Genomic DNA, 16,004 nt, shown 5'->3' with positions numbered 1-16,004 from the left:
ACAGACATATACTAAGAAACTGAATATGTTACAAAGACAGAGAGAGACCGAGGTTAGCGAGCCTCTTCTTTGTATCACATATAATCCAGTTATTGTTCAGCTCATACTGCGTATATGCATTATTTCTTACAAATGTTTTTATTTATACACATATTAGAGAGATGCTAATAAATTTTATTTTTAAGATTGGTTGTTCTTTTCAGTGTGTGCAAATGATCTGTTGCTTTTACATTACATCAATTATGTTTTAAATCACCTTTTCAAACTAAGATTTTAAGCATTGTCAAGCAGGCTCAAGCTAAATTATTACATTTTAATACATGTTGGCATATATCTGTCAAAAAGGGTTAAAATTGCAATGCATTTATCCAGTACTGGCCTGAGGTCAGTTAGTGCTCATGCAGATGAAGCTAGTGTTTTCTGTTCCTCCATTTCCCCAAAACTACTGCATTTCAATCAGTCGGTTAATACAAGTCTACTGAAGAGATGCGGTTTTAATACACATATAAACATTGATCAATGCACAAATATAACACACATGTAAAGTGAAGATAAAACATGCTTGCTTGATGCTCGTGAGCAGAGGTGTCAAGTAATGAAGTACAAATACTTCGTTACCTTACTTAAGGAGACATTTGGGGTATCTATACTTTACTGGAGTAATTATTTTTCTGACGACTTTTTACTTCTACTCCTTACAATTTCACGCAATTATCTGTACTTTATACTCCTTACATTTTAAAAATAGCCTCGTTACTCCTATTTAATTTCGGCTTGTTTTCATTCCGGCTTGCCGTCGTTAAAAAAAATAAAATAAAATTGGCCAATTACACAAACGGTTTAGATCTGAGTCCCGCCTCCTGAATACACATCGCTAAACTGATTGGCGTTGTGGTGTCTTTCTAACTTGTGAGAGGCTGTAGTCACATTTGGTTGTGCGAAGCGCCAAAACTCCTCAGAAGGAAACCTAGATGCGGTAAGCGAGGGAGAAATCGGGGCGAGAGAGAGAGAATTGCATTGATACTTCAACTTCTACAGAAGTCTTTTTAAACCCTAGTATCTATACTTCTACCTGAGTAATGAATGTGAATACTTTTGACACCTCTGCTCGTGAGCCATCATTCTTTATTAAGTATGAAAAACAATATAATCCTTGTTCACAGTCATCAAGAATATGAAGTTGTTCGTCCCTGCATGAGCCACAGGAGAGATGAAGTGATCTCACATCAGCCCAGCAGGAGGAGATGTGGACACACAAACTCTCTGAGATGATCAACACACTCCACAACACACACTCTGGGAACCACGAGTAAGCAATGACTGGGTTAATAAACAAGATAAAAATAAAAGATAATTGCAACTTTACATCTCGCAATTCTGACTTTATTTCTCAGAATTGTGAGATAAAAGGTCAGAATTGCGTTATAAAGGAAATATTTATTTCTCAGAAATGCATGTATAGGCTTTATCTCGAAATTATGATTTCATAACACACAATTGCAACTTCATATCGATTCTGACTTTATATCACAATTATATCTCACATATAAATATGCAATTGTGAGGAAAAAAAAAAAGTCCTAATTACCTTTTATTCTGTGGCAGAAACCAGCTTTCATAGTTAACCTTGCTTTCTGGAGACGTACTGGTCCAACATAATTCTACATACATTTTAATTGCTGTTAGCAACTGTTTAATAATGATGTTTTTTTTGTTATTTATTAACCCTGTAAAGCCTAATATATGAAATAACGGTCAGAAAAGTCTAATGTGCTTTATGTGTTGTATCACCATTGGTATAACAAGCTTTTACAGCTCATAGAGTATTAATATAGTATTAAAGGGATACTCCACTTTAAAATGAAAATTCTGTCATCATATACTCACCCTCATGATGTTTCAAACCTGTATGAATTTCTTTCTTCTGCTGAACTTCCGTAGTATATATTTTTTCCTATACTATGGAAGTCAATGGGACCAGAAACTGTCTGGTTACTGACATTCCTCTAAATATCTTCCTTTCTGTTCAGCAGAAGAAAGAAATTCATACAGGTTTTAAACAACATGAGGGTGAGTATATGATGACAGAATTTTCATTTTAAAGTGGAGTATCCCTTTAATATATAAGAACAAAATATTTGAGGCAAGTTGGTGCAGTTGCTGATATTCAATGAATTATTCATATGGACACAAACATTTGATGAAATTCCGAGAGCTTGTCACGTAAATCAATGAGATCTTAAATAACTGTAAAAAATAAAAGAATAAAGAAATAGAATAATTTGTGAATAGAATCAGAAATAAACATCAACACAATTAATTCATCACATAGGATGCATTTTTTTCATTGATTTTTTTTTTTTTTTGTGTGTGTGTGTGTGTGTGTGTGTGATTGTTTCAAGATGAGAGATTGTTTCAAGATTGTTTCAGATTGTTGGGTTCTTGCATTGCAATTTTCTGATTTTTTTTTTTTTTTTTTTTTTTTTTTTTGAGAAATAGGGAAAGCAAAGAAGAGTTTTTGGTAATACTTTATTTTACAGTGTCCTATGCATAATTACATGCAACTAACCCTAAACCAAATCCTAATCCTACCCTAACCCTATAGTAAGTACATGTTGTTAATTATTATTACTCAGTACTAAAATATATAATTGCACTTAAATATTATAATTATTTTTAAGATTTACATTTAATCATATTTAGCAGATGCTAATTTTGTCCAAAGCGACTTTCAAATGAGAAGAACAATAAACTAAATCAAATTAACAAAAGAGCAACATCTAAGTGCTGTGACAAGTCTCAGTTAGTCTAGCGCAGTACACTTAGCAAGGTTGTGTTTTGTTTTTATAGAAAAAAATAGATGTATTAGTAATTAGTGTTAGTATTAACGGGTCAAGTGTTGACAGAAAAGATGTGTCTTCATCAGTTTCTCTAAGATGGCTCTTCTTCTTGAGTTGGCCAGGTCAGTGCACCAGCGGGGATCAGTCCAGGTGAAGAGATGTTGTGCCTCTATGAGATGGTGACCACGAGGTGGCGCTCTCTCCCGCACCACAGGCTTGAGGGAGTCCAGGGGAGGGAACCATTGTTCTGCACACAAGCATCAAGCTTGAACTTGAAGCCAGTAAATAAACCCCAGTTGCATGTATTAGAAATATGCTATTCTATTCTATACTTTTATGAATTCTATTGAGAAACTATGAGAAAAAGGTGAATAAAGGTGAATTATTATTCATTATTATTATGATCTATGCTGTATAGCTGTGTTTTGTTATATAATTATTGTATTTTATTGACAAAATGGTTAGGTTCTTATTAGATCAGATAACATTTTAATCTGTCATATGATCATGTTACAATGCACCTCACCTACGGGGCATGTTGTCACATTTCACTTCCATTCTTTCAAGGTAAATCAAGAAAAAAGTATACAGTGTATTAATAAAACAAAACAATTGTACTAAACGTGTGAAATGAATGTGGGGAAAAAATTCATTCTCTGAACCCTAAGTAGATTTACACAAACTGAGAAAGTCAAAAAGCATTAGGTTGTGCCCCGCTCTTACTTATGTATGCCGAGTGTGTCTGCGCGCGGGCGACGGTGCGCGAGAAGAGGCCGAGTGTGTCTGCGCGCGAGCGACAGTGCGCGAGAAGAGGCCGAGTGTGTCCGAGAGCAAGCAAGTTTAAACCAGAGATTACTTTACAGCTTTCTTATTTATGATTTAACATTTATTTTTAATGCTAGTTTTATTATTATTATTAATCATTACTTGAATAAAACATATTAAAATATGTTTTAATATGTTTAATTCAAGACAGAGAGAGAGAGAATACGGCCGATAGTAGAACCTCGGATTCAGGAGGAACAGTGCGGTTTTCATACCGGTTGTGGAACACTGGACCAGCTCTACACCCTCTCCAGGGTGCTGGAGGGTTCATGGGAGTTTGCCCAACCAATCCACATGTGCTTTGAGGATTTGGAGAAGGCATTCGACTGTATCCCCCGCGGCGGCCTGTGGTGGGTGCTCCGGGAGTATGGGGTCTGGGGTCCTTTGCTAAGGGCTATCCGGTCCCTGTACGACCGGAGCAGGAGCTTGGTTCGCATTGCCGGCAGTAAGTCAGACTTGTTCCCGGTGCATGTTGGACTCCGGCAGGGCTGCCCTTTGTCGCCGGTTCTGTTCATAATTTTTATGGACAGAATTTCTAGGCGCAGCCAGGGGCCGGAGGGTGTCAGGTTTGGGGACCACACGATTTCGTCTCTGCTCTTTGCGGATGATGTTGTCGTGCTGGCCCCTTCAGACCAGGACCAGGACGGTTTGCAGCCGAGTGTGAAGCGGCTGGGATGAGAATCAGCACCTCCAAATCCGAGGCCATGGTTCTCAGTCGGAAAAGGGTGGCTTGCCCACTTCAGGTTGGTGGAGAGTTCCTGCCTAAAGTGAAGGAGTTCGAGTATCTTGGGGTGTTGTTCACGAGTGAGGGAAGGATCGAACGGGAGATTGACAGACGGATCGGTGCAGCTTCTGCAGTAATGCGGTCGATGTACCGGTCTGTCGTGCCGATTTACCGGTTAATCTATGTTCCTACTCTCACCTATGGTCATGAGCTTTGGGTCATGACTGAAAGGACAAGATCCCGGATACAGGCGGCCGAAGTGAGCTTTCTCCGCAGGGTGGCTGGGCGATCCCTTAGAGATAGAGTGAGAAGCTCGGTCACTCGGGAGGAGCTCAGAGTAGAGCCGCTGCTCCTCCACATCGAGAGGGGTCAGCTGAGGTGGCTCGGGCATCTGTTCCGGATGCCTCCTGGATGCCTTCCCGGGAAGGTGTTCCGGGTATGTCCCACTGGGATGAGACCCCGGGGAAGACCTAGGACACGCTGGAGGGACAATGTCTCCCAGCTGGCCTGGGAACGCCTCGGTGTCCCCCCGGAAGAGCTGGAGGAAGTGTCTCGGGAGAGGGAAGTCTGGGCATCTCTGCTTAGACTGCTGCCCCTGTGACCCGGCCCCGGATAAGCGGAAGAAGATGGATGGAACATATTAAAATATTGAGAAAATATTATATAGATGAATTTTAAAATGAAATTAAATGATATTAATAAGGTAAATTATATAGGTAGCCTATATTATTTTTTACTTAAAATATATTATTTAGCTATTAACTCAATTTAATGTGTTTTACTAACAGCCAGTGTTTTAATAATTTGTGGCATTGTTGTTAACTCGTTAAACTGTAAGGAAGAGATGATAATTTGGAGGATGATTTAAAAATATTCGTTTATCATCAGTAGGCGCGTATTCATTCGAATATAATTATAGCGGCCGCCTGAGGGCGCTCAACGACCACGTCATCTGAGAGCGTGAGAGTTTCTTACAATTTCAATCGACGAAACTACAAAGCTGGCACGGAGGTATATATAATTACAAAATAAAGTCATTATGATTGTTATTGTTGTTAATATTATTTTATAAAGTAAGTAACATGTAAGATAAAAGGAGTTTTATACAATAGGCTCTATGCACGATCGCCTCCGTGTTTTGTCTCAGCCCGCCCAGATACATCTGCGTCGGAAGCCGTTTTTGCATTCGGTGGAGATAATGGTAAATTACACTCGCTGTTTACAAGAACTTCCAGCGGTTACCGTGAATGATGTTAACAGTATTGTGAGGCAGTTAGCTGTCACACCTAAGAGTAAGAAAGAGAAGGGCTTTAAATTATATATTTCAAGGCGAGCTACATCGACAACTTTGAGGATGAGTATTCTCTCATATCATGCGAAATCCGACTAGTGAATCGGTTTCTAAAATCATTGTCTCCGTTTCTGATAAAATTAATTTTATGAAAGTTTTGCCGCTGGTACACTTCGCTATAGAGCTGGTAAGTCCCGCCCCCTTCCGCTAATCCCACTGGACCTCTGGGTTGAAAAATCGTCAATGCAAGTGAATGTGAGAAAATAATTATTTTCTGGTCACGTTTGAATTTTGCCATGAATGTGACCATATGTTGTCTGTGAATTTTTAATATAATTTTTTTGTGTGAAGAATGCTACAATTTAGCGGGTAGAAGTTTGATACGGTTAGACTTTGTGTGAGAGCACTTTGTGGACTACAACTCTTCGCTGCTTTCGACGGGAATCTGAAGAAAGAACAGCCCATTTGGTTTGAATGGTGACATTTGGGTACAAAACACACAGGCATCTCGATCTGTCTCCACAGATTATCGCAGTAGCACCGTGATTTGACAAGTGGAGGGAAAATGTGTTATGGGGTGACGTCACATAGGCGACATGTAGTCTTTCTCGTTATGTCTTTTCCACAACTGCTAGCCAAAGAATCATACAATATACTGTCAAACTCGTAACATGAAAAATTATATAAAAAATTCACAGACAACATATGCTCACATTCATGGCACAATTCAAACGGGACCAGAAAATAATTATTTTCTAACATTCACTTGCATTGACGATTTTTCAACCTAGAGGTCCAGTGGGGTTTTACGGATGGCCGGGACTTACCAGCTCTATAGAAAGCGCTATGTGGGAGTAAAGACGCTGGCTGAGATTCTACCAGAAATACGTCAGCAGTGTTCGTGCATAGAGCGTATTTGATAAAAAAAAATTAGAGATAAACTATACTTGACTTAACTTATCTCTAACAAAAGTAGAAGCCTAAGGGTTTTCTAGCAAATCAGACATTTTTTGTGTGTGTGTGTCATGAATGCATAATAAAAAAGGGTTGAAAAAGGCACATTTTTAAATAACAGTAAAATGTTCTCATAGCAGTTTGTGCTGATTTGTCATTCATTTACTCACTCATAAATGAATTTATCAATTACTATACTGATAGGCTATTGTTATTTATAAAAAAAAGTCAAAATGTAAGACAAATTAAATGTATAATATATATATATATATTTTTAAATATCAGGGTCAAGCAGTTTATAAGATGACACTGCCTTACAGGTGAATGTGATTTCAACAATATGTTTCTGGATAAACATCTTTGTTAATCCTGCATTCCAATCAACAAATCATATTTGAGTGACAAGTTTACAGTTTATGTTAATTTTATGCTTACAACCAGGGTTTGGTGCTGGTTATTTACCTGTCATTTCCCTCTTTAAGGATAAGTTATGTGTAGGGTTAGGGTTTCTGGACAGGAATTGTGTTCCAAGATAAAAAAAAAAAAAAAAAGTTGACCCAAGAATATGTCCTGCTTGAAACCACAGCAAAGATTTTTTACACACAGCAACTCAAAATGTATCTCAGCCAAATATTCAGTTACGTTCCAAGACCATAAAAAAAAAAAAAAAATCTCAATCAGACACTCTACCAACATGTACAACATAAGTTAACTGACTGTAAGAGCTAGTGCACGTCTGTGTTTGTGCTGCACAGTACACACGTACACACACACACACACGTGCCACAAGGCTTATACCCTGGTTAGCCAGTGCTGACTGTGACATTCATTTGCCAAATGTTGTCCAAAGTATTTTGCAATGTAATCGGGCCATATTTGCTATGTCATGTGTGGGCCACTTTAGGTTCACATTCAGATTCACAGTGATTATAGTCCCTCATCTTTGCCAAAACTGGCCCAGATATGTTTGAAAATAACTGGGCCACATTTGCTGCAACATGTGACCCTGGATCACAAAACCAGTCACAAGTCACATGGCCAAATATAGCCAAAAATACATTGTATAGGTCAGAATGAGGGTCATATTTGGTTTACACCCAGATTAGTCATCCGGGCCATAAGAAGGCCTGCAGTGCCGCATCATTGCCTGAAGTGGCCCACATCCGTCTGCTCTCTGAGGAGCGAGTGAAACACACACTAATGCTGTTCACTGGTAAACACTTTTAGTCTGTCTGTAGAGGAGAAGAGACTTCATCCACAGAACAAAGACAATATACTGTAGATCTGTGCATCAGCAACACACACACACATAACTAACTTCATATACAATAAAACAATAACAATAAAGAAAAAATGTTGTGTAAATGTAAATAATGTAAATGTTTAAAAGTTACATGTAAACTTTATATCTTTTGAAACATTTATGTGCAATACTTGACAATCACGTTCATGATTATAAATATTTTAATAATTATGGATGAGATCAATCCAAACATTATTATATTTGCAGGCCTGATACTGAAGATTTCTGCTGACACTCATCTGAGCTTCTTCCTCTGTTCCACCTTTAATTACAACTAAACCATCATTTGGCTGAATAATAAACCAACATGAATCATTCAATATCACATGTTTCTAATATGCATGCTAACACACACGCTGCTTTATTTAATTGTGAAGTCTGAGTCTCTTCCACCTGTATGAAACACATTTACACATGTATTTCTCCTCATAGACAGTAGTGAGACTCTTCTGTGGATCACCTGATGGTTTCTGCTCCTCTCATGATCATTTCACACTACGATATAACGCATCCATCAGAGTTTGATGATTGATCTTCATTTACTCTGTAAAGTGGAACAGAAGAGAAAACAATCAGTGGAACAAAGTGCAAATTATTATATTTCAATTACAGTTTTTTTTTTAGTAAGAATAAGTTAAACTGAATTCCTGTAATCAGATTAATTACCGACTTTACATGATCTTGCATAGATATTTGTGTTTTTAAATATAATAGATTTAAAACCTGAATCATGTTCATATGTTTGTCTGTGTGTGTCGGTGCGACTCCTATTGAGTCTCTGTAAAGGAGAAACTAATGAGTGTACGGCGTATGGAATAAACCACAGGGAGCAAATACAAATGTTATTTTGAGTTCAAACACAATCCTTTAGTTAAAGCCGTTTGTCCTCTAGTTTAAACATGTTTGTAGGCTCTTAGTAAATAACTGAGAGTAAAGTAAGTGTAAAGTAGTGTGACGTGTTGCTTGTCACAGTAAAACACACTAGAGACAGAGACATTTCTCATGTGAGCTGGACGCTGTGAGCTGAAGCTGGAACTGCACTGATTTTAGCAGGAGTGCAGCGTTTTCCTACAATCTGACCAAGTCTGTTTTCACACTGAAATGATTCATTTCTACTGACACAGTTAATAAAGCAGGTGTTGATGTATAAAGCTGTGACAGTGAGCTTTTGTTCTCTTTCCTCCTTTGTGTTAAACATTTCAATAACTTCACATTTTGTTCTCACACAAACCCTTTGTTGCAATAAAGCTTAATGATAATTTCCTTTCACAAATGTTTGAAAGGTTTGTTCACATATCAGAGGTAAATGAAGATCTCTTTAATATCTCAGTGATGTTTCCTCACCTCAGGACACAGTTTGAGTCTCGTAGCTCGTCTCTGAGCCGCTGCTTTGAGTCTCCTATCTTATTGTGTCTCAGCTCAAGCTCTTTTAAAAACTGCAGTGCTTTTGAGTTAATCAAAGACTGAGTTAAAGAAGAAACATCTGTAATGCCACAGTCATATAGACTAGAAAGACACAAACAGAGGAAGAGAGATTATCTTACAAACAAATCATGAATGTGAAGAATTTTACACAAATATAATGTGAACTCAGACTCACTGTGAGATATTGCGTATAAAGTGTTTTAGTTTAAACTGTTGAAGTGATTTTAAGCATTTTGATTCTTGTATGTGAATGTGACTGACCTCAATCTCTCCAGTTTACAGTGTGAATCCTCCAGTACGGCACATAAGTGCTTCACTCCTGTGTTTCCTAGTTTATTCCTGCTCAGGTCCAGCTCTCTCAGGTGTGATGGGTTTGATTTCAGAGCTGAAGTCAGGATGAGACTCTGTTTCTCTGTAATACTGCATGCATACAGACTGAAGATAGAGAAATAACAATAGTTCACATCTATGATGATCATCTTATTGAAGAGCTACAGCAGCATTTAGTTTCCAATAGTCTGTTTTGAAAGCCAGTCACACTAGTTCTGTGTGCTGGAAGACACTGTTTCTTCTCTTTCATTTTTAACTATTTATTTGACGTCTCTCTTCTTTATTCTCTGTTGAAAAGGCAGATTTCTGCATGTACACAATCAGTACATTGTATCAAATGCTGGAAATTAAACAATTACTATCTAGATAAAAAACATAAAAATGTGAGCAATAGGGAAAACCCAGAAAGTGCACTGCTATAAACAATGAAACATAAGCCCTGCTGTCTTCAGATAAATAAACTTCAGTCACACTGTAATTGCTGTACAGTATAATGATACTAACTGTAGTTTCTCCAGCTTGGATTGTGGGTTCATCAGTAGATCACTGAGGTTTTTCACTCCAGAGTCTCCTAGTTTATTCCAGCTCAGGTTCAGCTCTCTCAGGTGTGACGGGTTTGATTTCAGAGCTGAAGTCAGGATGAGACTCTGTTTCTCTGTAATACTGCAACTCCACAGACTAAAGAAAGAAAAAGAAAATTTTTAAACAGATTTATGATGATCAACTAACGTGTTTAGCTTCATCCAGCAGACTTTTGCTGACAAATAAACAGGGATATTACAGGTTCAGGTAACACAGAGAAAGACTACACATTGTTCATTTAAATATACTTAAATATACAACATTGTAACAATACAAAGGTTGTCTTGATCTATTTATATTAGTTTACATATTAATTTCACATAATTTTTAAAGGGTCATGAAACCCCCTAAAACACATTTTTTTAGATGTGAACAGATATGTACAGACTGCACATCACTGAAAATAATAAAAGCACTCATAAGTATTACAAATGAGAGGAAATTGGTTATTTTTTCTGAGCAATTTGGTTCCCTTTCGTGGTCACTCCGAGTTACGTCGGATGACGACGATTGGGGTTTCGCTTAGAAGCCTATCACCTTCGAGTATATAAAACGAGCCAATGGCAATGAAATGCCATGGGTCTGCGGAATTTGCATAGCGTAACTCCGCCCGCCGCAGGGGGTATATAAGGAAGTACGCTGCACAATGCAGACATGCTTTCGCTTCGGAGCCGAGAACTTCTCCACTCCTGCAAGCCAAAGATTCTGAGTTAGTCTTCTCTTACCTTCGAGACGAGCGAACTCTCCGGTGTTGGTGTGACGGCGATTTCAGCGAGTGTTCACTACCCTGCTGATCTGGTCAGTGATCTGACAGATAGTGTGTCTCTCCCTGTTCGCTTCAGCATCCGCGGAGTTTTTCCTCTCACAAAAAGAGCATTGCACGTGGCACGTCTTTTTAAAGATGCCTCGCCCGTGCACTTCTGGTTGCGGTCGCGACATATTTTTCTCTGATGGGCACGATCTCTGCTTAGCGTGTTTGGGCGTTGATCACGCTAAAGCAGCGTTCGTGGATGACTCATGTTCCCACTGCGGGAACATGACCATCTCTATGCTGCGGTCGAGACTCAATGAGCTCACTAGAGCGAGAGTCCCCCTACCCACACCCCGATCTACTGGTCCCGAGAGGGCTAGTACTTCGGCTGGTGGCCGGGGTGACCTGAGGGTGACTGTGTGGGACATACCGCCGACACGTCCACGGTCCACACACCCCTCTCCAGCATCAGCACCCGCGAGTGTTCAAACTGAGACCGCTGGTCCCTCTTCGGAGCCCCAGCGCATCTCGTTTGGAGCTCCAGAGGAAGATACGATGTCGATCGCTGCATCACAAGGTGGGCGCGAGTCCTCGGGAAGTGAGGATTCGGCTGTGTTGCCGCCCTCGGGCGCGCCAGCATTGCCCGAGTCTGATCCCGAGCTGACCGCCATGCTTTCCCGGGCAGCCGCGGCCATTGGTATTGAGTGGTCCCCGCCACCTGATCCAGTGCGCTCGCGGCTGGATGATTGGTTTTTGGGAGCGGCCGCTGACACTCGTCGCCGCCCAACCCCAATACCATTCTTCCCGGAAGTGCATGAGGAAGTCACGCGGTCCTGGAAGGCTCCCATGTCTTCCCGCGATCGTTCGTCGGCCTTTCCTCCCCTCGATAGAGCTGATGCTTGTGGGTACACTGGGATTCCCACGGTTGAACGTTCTGTCGCGATGCAGCTGTGTCCGGCAAGCGCTTCATCACGTGGTGATCCAAAACACCCATCCAAAGCCTGTAGATTTTCGTCATCCATGGTGGCGAAGTCTTACAGAGCGGCGGGACAGGCAGCTGCTTCTCTGCATGCCATGGCCATCTTGCAGGTCTACCAGGCCAAGATGCTCCGTGACATGCACGAGGGTAGGACAGACCCAGGGCTCTTTGATGAGCTGCGCGCCGCCACTGACCTCGCTCTCCGGGCGACGAAAGTGACCGCGCGCTCCCTGGGTTTGGTGATGTCCACAGCTGTGGTCCAGGAGAGACATCTCTGGCTGAACCTGGCTGATATGCGTGAGCCCGAGCGGACTCGTCTGCTTGACGCTCCCATATCCCAGGCCGGCCTTTTCGGTGGTGCGGTCGAGGATTTTGCCCAAAAGTTCTCGACTGCCCAGAAGCAGACTGAGGCGATCAAGCACATTCTGCCCCGACGCGCTGCTGCTGCTCAGCCGCCGGTACAGAATCCTCAGCCTGCTCGCCGCCGAGGGCGCCCTCCCACGGCTCCCGCCCCTCCCGCACGGCCCCAGCAGCAGCCTTCACCGGCGCCGCGTCGCGGAGGAAGCCGTAGGAAGGCGCCACAGCCCTCTCCAGCCCCGCGGCCCGCTAAACGCCAGGCTAAGCGGCGCTCCTGAGACGGGCAGCTCAGGATTGGCTTTCTTTTCTATACAGGAGGTGGTAGCAGGGCCACTCCTTCCCCCGGTGGAGGGCCGGGGGAGAATCTTTTGTTCTCCACTCCCCGCTGCTCGTCCCATGACGGGCAGCACCCTAATGTGGTTAAAGAAAGAATCGAAATCCCCAATCCTGAGCCTACAGAGCCAGAGGGCCGCAGTGCGCGCCACCCTCGGGTCCCGCCACTGCCGCCCTCCTCTGTCCCAGAGGTGTTGGATGACAGCACGCGCCGCCCACGGGCCACGCTCCTCTCATCCCCCTCTGTCGCCAGACCCCTGCCAGAGCACGCCCCCGTGGGACGCGCGCCCTCCCCTGGCCTCCTCTGGCAGGACGCGGTTAATGACCGTGCCCCCGCACAGGGCCGCTATGCCACCCTCGCCGGTGCCGGTCATTCCGCCTCGCTGCCCCACCGACGGTACGTCTGTGGTTCGTATGACCCCGCTGGTGCACTTTCTGGAGGCCTGGCTAGAGCTTCCCAGACTGTCCCGCTGGGTCGCGAGAACCATCAGGCTCGGCTACGCGATTCAGTTCGCGAGATCTCCTCCCCGCTTCAGGGGAGTCCGCTTCACTATGGTCGGTGGCAATGCCCCTGTCATGAGAGCGGAGGTCGCCACCCTGCTGGCGAAGGGTGCGATCGAGATTGTCCCTCCAGCCGAAATGAAGTCCGGTTTCTACAGCCCTTACTTCATTGTACCCAAGAAGTCCGGTGGGTTACGGCCAATCCTCGACCTGCGCGTCTTGAACCGCTCCCTTCACAGGCTGCCATTCAAGATGCTCACAGCCAAACACATCCTCCAGTGTGTGCGGCCGCAGGATTGGTTTGCAGCGATCGACCTGAAGGACGCCTACTTCCATGTCTCCATTTTACCTCGACACAGACCGTTTCTACGGTTTGCTTTCGAGGGGCAGGCATACCAGTACGCGGTTCTCCCTTTCGGGCTAGCCCTGTCTCCTCGCGTCTTTACGAAGGTCGTCGAGGCAGCCCTTGTTCCCCTCCGGGAACACGGGGTTCGCATCCTGAACTATCTCGACGACTGGCTGATCCTAGCTCACTCTCGAGACCAGGTTTGCGAACACAGGGACCTAGTGCTCCGGCACCTAGTCCGTCTGGGCCTTCGGGTCAACTGGGAGAAGAGCAAACTCTGCCCCGTGCAGAGGATCTCTTTTCTCGGTATGGAGATCGACTCGGTCGCCATGTGCGCGCAGCTTACGAGCGAGCGCGCGCAGTCACTGCTGACTTGTCTTCGTCAGTTTTCGAAACTTCGAAACTTTTTCAGAGGCTCCTGGGGCATATGGCATCCGCAGCCGCAGTAACGCCGCTGGGATTGCTTCATATGAGAACGCTTCAGCTTTGGCTTCGCGATCGAGTCCCGAGGTGGGCATGGTAACACGGCACGCTCCAAGTCCCAGTGACTCCAGCCTGCCGTCAGACCTTCACCCCGTGGAAGAACCTCAGTTTTCTACGGGCCGGAGTGCCCTTAGAACGAGTTTCCCGGCATGTTGTTGTATCAACAGATGCCTCCAACACGGGCTGGGGCGCCATGTGCAATGGTCATGCTGCCGCGGGCTCCTGGACAGGACCCCAGCGCCTTTGGCATGTCAATTGCCTCGAGTTGCTGGCTGTACGTCTCGCCCTGCACCGCTTCCATGCGCTGCTCAGGGGTCAGCACGTACTAGTCCGATCAGACAATACCGCAACAGTAGCGTACATCAACCATCAAGGTGGTCTACGCTCCCGCCGTATGTCGCAACTCGCTCGCCACCTCCTCATATGGAGTCAGAAGCATCTGAGGTCGCTTCGAGCCATTTATATCCCGGGACACCTGAACCAGGCGGCCGACGAGCTGTCTCGAGTTCGGCCTCTCGCTGGAGAATGGCGACTCCATCCCCGGACGGTTCAGCTGATTTGGGATCAGTTCGGCGACGCACAGGTAGACCTGTTTGCCTCCCACGACTCGTCCCATTGCGACCTGTTTTATTCCCTGACCGAGGGCACGCTCGGCACGGATGCACTGGCGCACAGCTGGCCGCGGGGCCTACGCAAGTATGCGTTTCCCCCAGTGAGCCTTCTTGCGCAGACCTTGCGCAAGATCAGGGAGGACGAGGAGCAGGTCATTTTGGTTGCCCCGTATTGGCCCAACCGGACCTGGTTCTCCGAACTAGTACTCCTCGCGACAGCACCTCCCTGGCCAATTCCTCTGAGGAAGGACCTCCTTTCTCAGGGACGGGGCACCTTATGGCACCCTCGTCCCGATCTTTGGAACCTCCACGTGTGGCTCCTGGACGGGACGAGGCAGGTTTGAGTACCCTACCACCTGCGGTGGTGGCTACCATCACTTCCGCTAGAGCATCGTCCACGAGACATGCCTATGCGTTGAAGTGGAACCTCTTCGTCAACTGGTGTTCTTCTAAACATCAAGAACCCACGAAATGCCCGATCAGTGTCGTGCTTTCCTTCCTGCAAGAAGGGTTGGAGCGAAGGCTGTCTCCCTCCACCCTGAAAGTGTATGTTGCCGCCATTGCCGCACATCACGAAGCAGTTGATGGTAAGTCTCTGGGAAAGCACGACCTGATCGTCAGGTTCCTGAGGGGAGCGAGGAGACTAAATCCTCCTCGTCCTCCCCTCGTTCCCTCTTGGGACCTCTCAGTGGTTCTCACTGCCCTGCAGAGTGCTCCCTTTGAGCCTTTGCAATCAGTGGAGCTTAAGTTCCTGTCAATGAAGACAGCGCTCCTGGTTGCATTGGCCTCCATCAAGAGGGTAGGGGACCTGCAGGCATTTTCGGTTGACGAAGCGTGCCTGGAATTCGGGCCGGCTAACTCTCACGTGATCCTGAGACCCCGGCTTGGATATGTGCCCAAGGTTCCTACCACACCCTTTCGAGACCAGGTAGTGAACCTGCAAGCGCTGCCCTTGGAGGAGGCAGACCCAGCCTTGGCACTGCTCTGTCCAGTACGCGCCCTCCGTGCTTACGTAGACAAAACGCGGTGTTTCAGGACCTCAGACCAGCTCTTTGTCTGTCATGGTGGGAAGCTGAAGGGAAAGGCTCTCTCAAAGCAAAGGTTATCTCACTGGATAGTGGATACCATTGCTTTGGCATACCAGCAGCAAGGTCGTCCGTGCCCCCTTGGTGTGAAAGCCCACTCCACACGTAGTGTGGCTTCCTCTTGGGCTCTAGCGCATGGCGCCTCGCTAACAGACATTTGTAGAGCTGCAGGCTGGGCGACACCCAACACATTCGCGAGATTCTATAATCTCCGCGTAGAGCCAGTTTCTTCTCATGTACTCGCTTCAACCAGCCGGTGCTAGATTCTGCTCAGGTGTCTTCGC

The 16,004-nt window shown here is 44.6% G+C and overlaps 1 protein-coding gene across 1 annotated transcript in view; it reads right to left on the bottom strand.

Moving 5' to 3' along the window:
• The window catches only part of LOC311291359 (uncharacterized protein), a 796,365-nt gene that overhangs the window by 731,548 nt on the left and 48,813 nt on the right, over positions 1-16,004 (bottom strand). The window contains exons 13-14 of the mRNA XM_084410352.1: positions 10,197-10,370; positions 9,624-9,797 (exon numbers count right to left, since the gene is read on the bottom strand). Of these exons, the coding sequence (XP_084266478.1) occupies positions 9,624-9,797; positions 10,197-10,370 (348 nt within the window). The remainder of the gene's footprint in view (positions 1-9,623; positions 9,798-10,196; positions 10,371-16,004) is intronic.

The sequence above is a fragment of the Rutilus rutilus genome, assembly GCF_951802725.1.
Source record: "Rutilus rutilus genome assembly, chromosome: 6".
In the NCBI taxonomy this organism is placed as follows: Eukaryota; Metazoa; Chordata; class Actinopteri; order Cypriniformes; family Leuciscidae; genus Rutilus; species Rutilus rutilus.
The sequence above is the reverse complement of the archived record's forward strand: the minus strand, read 5'-3'. Positions and strand labels throughout refer to the sequence as shown.